This window comes from Nannospalax galili, unplaced genomic scaffold, assembly GCF_000622305.1.
Source record: "Nannospalax galili isolate Female #2095 unplaced genomic scaffold, S.galili_v1.0 scaffold34, whole genome shotgun sequence".
In the NCBI taxonomy this organism is placed as follows: domain Eukaryota; kingdom Metazoa; phylum Chordata; class Mammalia; order Rodentia; family Spalacidae; genus Nannospalax; species Nannospalax galili.
The window spans coordinates 1,553,791-1,559,710 of record NW_008338996.1 but is presented as its reverse complement, the minus strand read 5'-3'; the positions used below and the strand labels follow the sequence as shown (position 1 = coordinate 1,559,710).

The 5,920-nt window shown below is 40.9% G+C and overlaps 1 protein-coding gene across 1 annotated transcript in view; it reads right to left on the bottom strand.

Moving 5' to 3' along the window:
• Positions 1-624: 624 nt before the first annotated feature.
• Positions 625-5,920, bottom strand: part of LOC115070453 (complement C5-like) — a 37,363-nt gene continuing 32,067 nt past the window's right edge. The window contains exons 16-18 of the mRNA XM_029563703.1: positions 4,803-4,876; positions 2,441-2,549; positions 625-1,249 (exon numbers count right to left, since the gene is read on the bottom strand). Coding sequence (XP_029419563.1) covers positions 2,479-2,549; positions 4,803-4,876 — 145 coding nt within the window. The 3' untranslated portion in view covers positions 625-1,249; positions 2,441-2,478. The remainder of the gene's footprint in view (positions 1,250-2,440; positions 2,550-4,802; positions 4,877-5,920) is intronic.

The window sequence follows — 5,920 nt, the reverse complement described above, 5'->3', positions numbered from 1 at the left end:
TTAATTTTATTGACATATATTCATCCAGTGGCTCAATGTAGCAGCCAGCCTTCAAGATGTCATGATCTTTAACTCCCGGGTTATAGATATGTGTGTGAGACCCACTCCCACTGTCTCAGCGTTGGACCCATTTGACTAATAGAATGTGACCAAAGTAAAGGTGTGTGACCTGTGAAGGTAGATTGTAGATCCCTTACGGGTTTCCTGTTTTGGGGGTTACCAGAACTGTGAAATGAGGACACCCAAGATGCCCAGGGAGGGCTTGGGGACAGCTCAGGTAGTAAAGTACTTGCTATGCAGGCACAAGGACCTGTGTCAAACTCTGATCTCCACATGCATATAGTATATATATGCTTATATATATGTTTATATATGTTGCATATATAAACACACATGTGTGCACACACGTGCTCACATACACAAAGAAGCTAATGTGCTCGAGCTGCCTTGGAAATCAATCCCACAGCTCTAATCTTGCATTTAGATGGCTGAAACCCTACTAATGTCTCAGCTGCAACTTCAGAAGAGAATCCAAGCCACGCTTACCCAGCCAAGCCATTCACAAAGATAATGTTTGCTGTTATTTTAAACCACTGATTTAGGGGATAGTTTATAACATTGTAGTAACTTGTACACCAGGCCATGTATTTTTCAAAAACCATAAGTTTCACGAAAGCTTCTTACATTTGCCAGCATTAATAGATGCTTATTCTTTTGGCAGTAATACTTTAATTTCCAAGCGCACTTTAAGTTCTTAAATAAGAGCGGCTTTGCAAGACCTATTTTATTTTATTTTACTGAGACAGGGTTCTGCTAAGTGCCTTGGTTGGTCTAGAAGTCAATATGTAGACAGGCTGGCTTTGAGCTTGCAACAGTCATCTCCTGTCTCTGCCTCCCAAGCACTGGGATTTTCAGAAATTCAAAAGCATCACAAAACATCAAATTAAAAAAATTAATTTTCAAAGCTGAATGTCAATTAAATTTAATTTAAAACAAAAAATTATATTTAATTTGTACTTTAACTCAGATTTGCTCAGCCCCAGGACTCCTGTTTCACAACCCTTCAGCTCAAGGCTCAGGGATCAGCATGGGAGGTGGAAGAGGGAGTGGAAAGACTGTAGGTCCACATGACAGCAGGGTCAAGGCCATTCTCGTTGGGTTCCATTATTCTAGAAGCTAGTTTCCATCTTCTAGGAGCTCGTGGTCCAAGAGGGATGTGGGAACATCACCATTGCTTCTTAGGTGAGCACTGCAAGAAGAGGGCAGAGAGAGACTTGTCTGTAGAATCAGCTCTTGAGTAGCATTCCTGGAAGACTTGTGTAATCTACATTTTATTGGGAGACATGGGCCTTGGCTGCATCTACAGTCAAGGGAAACTAGGCAGCATACGGATTGGTTAAGATGTAGAGAAAATGAATGCAGGGTTAGCTAACAGTCTAGATACAAGTGCTTTCATATTTTGGACTTGATATTCTCAAATATTGAAGACTGAATGTTAGAAAGACAATACAGAACTTTAACTGAACTATTTACCATTTGTATGTGTGTGTGTGTGTGTGTGTGTGTGTGTGAGAGAGAGAGAGAGAGAGAGAGATAGGTAGAGTGTGTGTGAGAGAGAGAAAGAGATGTGGAGTGTGTGTGTGAAAGAGAGAGAGAGAAAGAGAGGTGGAGTGTGTATGTGTGTGTGAGAGAGAGAAAGAGAGGTGGAGTGTGTGTGTGGTATATATACTTGTTAGTGTAGGTATATGCATGTGTGTATGAAGGTGTGCATGCATGTGTGTGTGCCTGCATGCAGAGACCTGGAGTTGATTGCTTTCTACCTTCCAAACATTTTTTAAAAGATTTTTATTTTTAATTATATGTGTATATGTGTCTTTGTGTGTCTATGTATATGTAGCTGCAGGTGCCTGTGAAGGCCAGAGAGGGAGTTGGATACCCTGGAGCTGGAGTTACAGGTGGTTGTGAGCTGCCCTATGTAGGTGCTGGGAACTGAACTAAGGTCTGCAGGAGCAGCAAGAGTTCTTAATGGCTGAGCCATCCCTCCAGCTCCCACCTTTGAAAACAGAGTCGGGGCCTCTCACTGAACCCAAAGCTCATTGATTTGGCTAGGCTGGCTGTCATGAATTTGAGAAATCTGCCTGTCTCTACCCTCCCAGCCCTACCCAAGGGCTGAAGTTAAGCCATGGCTGGCCTTTTTTTTTTTTTAATGTGAATTTTGGTGATCCAAATTCAGGTCTTTATCCTTGCCCGGCAGGCCCTTTAACTCAGACAGGAGGCTGAGCCACCTCCCAGTCTGCACTGTACTCTTAAAGAGAGTCCTTCACTCCTCCCTGTCCTTTACACTCCCTCCCCCACATTGATACCTTGTGCATTAAAGTGAACTATTTTACCACCATATTTCTCAGTCATTGAGTCCAGCATTGTCCATTTACCTACTTACTTAGATTCCTGGAGTTTTGATGCTAGAAACATTTTTTTTCATTTGAGTCTTGTGACCTGGATATGGTCCTTGTCTACCTGCAAGTGCAGCACATCGGCAACACACAGACCTACAAGAGGTAGCAATGCACATCCATCCATTAGAGAATTCTCAGTCTTACTTTCAAATTCTGATTCCTTTTTGTGAAGGAGAATGTTAGATATCAGCCCTATCCCCTATATTTCTCATTGCTCTCAAAAGTTTCCATATTGTGACCTTTGTTTTGAGACAGGGTGTTGCTATGTAGCCCTAGCTGGCCTGGAACTTGCCATGTAGACCAGGATGGCCTTAAACTGTGGTGATTCACCTGCTTCTGTCTCCTGAGTGCTGGGATTATATACCACATCATACTTGATCAGCTGATGTTTTAAGTCTTCCATAGGCTATCTATTGTTACAGCCAACAGAGTCTCCATTTTGATGAGGGAGATACAAACAACATGACAATATGTCAGGAAGGGACATATCATGTGATCAAATACCATAGGGTGTTAGAGAGCACAGGACCAAGGGCAGAAGAGCGTTTGGATAGTCTAATGGAGAAGGTCAGAGAGATATGAGACACAGAGAGGGGATCCCATTTGAGGGACATATCTTTGTTTTAAATGTTCAAGTCATGGTTGTTAATAAAGTGTTCTCATAATATTACTCTGTGAACTTTAACCCAGTGTGGTGGTACATGCTGCAATCCCAGAACTTGGGAGGCAGAGGCAGGAATATTTCTATGAGTTTCAGGCATAGCAAGTTTCAGGCCAACGAAGGTTACATAGCTAGGTCTCATCTCCAGAAAACAAAACAGAACAAAGGCTTGTTATTACGTCAAACTTATACAAAAAGTAGATAGAATAGTATAACGAACTCTGATGCAGCCATCGCCCATCTTTAATGATCGCCACTCATGACCAATTTTATTTCTCCTACAATGCCCTCTTTCCACATATACTAATCGTTTAAAATATTTTATTTATTATTTTAATTTTATGTATATGACTGTATTGCCTGCATGTATGTAAGTGTGCCCATGTTGTGCAATGCCCACAGGGGCTAGAAGAGGGCATCAGATCCCCTGGAACTGGAGTTACAGACAGTTGTAAACTGTCACGTGGGTGCTAGGAACTGATCCCAGGTCCTCTGCAAGAGCAGCCAGTGCTCTTAACAGCTGAACATCTCTCTAGTCCCCTTGATTATTTTCAAGGAGTTCTCAGCATCTCATCACATCATCTGTAAATATTTCATAAGAATCTTTCAAAGAAGCAACTTCCCTTTTTGTATTTATTTATTTAATGTGTGTGAGCGTGAGCATGTCACAGCATCCACGTGGAGGGAATCAGTTCTCTCCTTCCATCATGTGGGTTCTAGGGATCGAACTCAGATCATCAAGCTTGGTGGCAAGTGCCTTTACCCCCTGAGCCAACTCACCAGCCCAGCAACTTCCCTTTAAAGTATAACTTTATATAAAGTATAACTGCAATCTCATTATCACAGCCCTAAAAGCCAATGATAAATTTCTTAATATTATTAAATACCCATTCAGTATTCATATTTCCTTGAATAGTCCACAAACTTTTAAAATAAAGCAAACACAAATAGTTTATATTGACCATACAACAATTTCCTTTAGATCACTAAAGTGAAAATACCAACCTTTAGAGGAGTCCAGACCATTATCAGGTGTAGAACTGAATGTTAGTTGGTTTATAATGACAAATGTTAGCAGTGTACCCTACTGATTCACATTATTTTCTAGTACATTAATATTTTATCACTGTATAAGAGGAGCTGAGAACAAGGTACACTTCTTGCCTGGATGCAGCCAACAAGCGAGAAACGGGGACTGTGACATGAGGCTCCTTCAGTTTACATGCATCTTTCTGATTCATGTTAGTCTCTAATCCCAGATGTTTGTGCATTTTATCTCTCTAAACCAGTAGCTGCAGCCAATTTAAGGAGTGGAAACACTGACTTATAAGAATTAAATAAGTATTCTTAGGAATATTTAATTAATGAGACTGTTGCCTGTAATTTTGGAGTGAGCTCAGTACAGGGTCGTAGTGTTATCCCTCACCTCAAACCTGCAGCTAATCAGAAGCCCTTAGGAGGATGAGCACCTGTAACCATTGCTCAGAAAGGGCTGATTTATAAAAGCATCAAATGAACAAACTGTGTTAGAAGACACAGATGTTTTGATTTTATCCTAGATTGCAATAAGAATATAAAATGTGCTGCTATCCAAGTCCTGGATGAACCCTCAATAAAATGACAGCGATCTTACAATGAATAAGCCATTCCTGAATTCAGTAGAGTGTATCAGACCAATTACTTACCTTTATCTGAGATGCTAACACCTTGTATTTCCCAGGTAGCTGGAAACCCAGGTATTGCTAACTCTTGTTGATGCCTGGTAGATAGAATATTTTATAGTCATCAACACAGGTGAGCATTGCTTAATCTGGAATCAACTTAACATGATGTTAATTATAGTTTTCTTCTCACCTGGCCATTAAGGAAACCCCACACAAAACTAACACATCAGTAACTGTAAGGGTGAGGTTAAGATGACATCAGAGGACAAAGAACATTTTACATATTCAAAATAATTGTCCAAACATTGCATTAAATAGAGCCATATGAAAGTGGTGTTCATAGGCCAAAAAATACTTGAACAGCAGCAAATACATAGGATTCAGCATAGCATATACTACCAAGATTTGTGTTCGTTGTCCAACTTTCACAATAGGGACTTCAAACGACTGTGATATCATGAATTATCAGGTAAAAATTAAATTATATTCAGGGTACTACAGAAAGTAGAGCGTACACAAACGGTTGAAACAAAGAGTCAGAAACACGTAGCTCATTACTTAATTTCTCGGTTCCATGGACATTTCCTTGGTGTCTATCATGTAAGAGGAGCATTCCCAGGAATATGTATAGAGATAAATAACAAAGGGGCTGCCTTCCAGGAATGTACTCCACAAGGAGTGAGACAGGAAAACAAATTATAAAGTATGCAAAGCTATAGTGTGAGTGCATACAAGTGATACATCTGATTCTTTAGAGGATGCTTTTTTTGGATCCTACTGTCTGAGCTTGCAAATCAGGTATGAAGTTTGTGAGGAGTATTTCCAGAGAGAGGTATGAAGACTACAGAATGTGACCTGCTGGAATGGAAAGTGTACAGAAGGGGTGACAGCCAGGGATATTGGATACCAGGCTGTGGGTAAGAGCTGGTAGGTGAGCTGGTTTGTTTCTTCATTGCTGTGACAAAACACTCTGACCACTACCAACTTGGGGAAGAAAGGGTTTATTTAGCTTACATCTCCCAGGTCACAGTTCATCAGGGAGCCCAAGGTAGGAACTCAGGACAGGAACCCGGAAGCAGGAACTGGAGCACAGGCCATGGAGGAACACTGCTTACTGGCTTGCTCACCTGGCCCCTGCT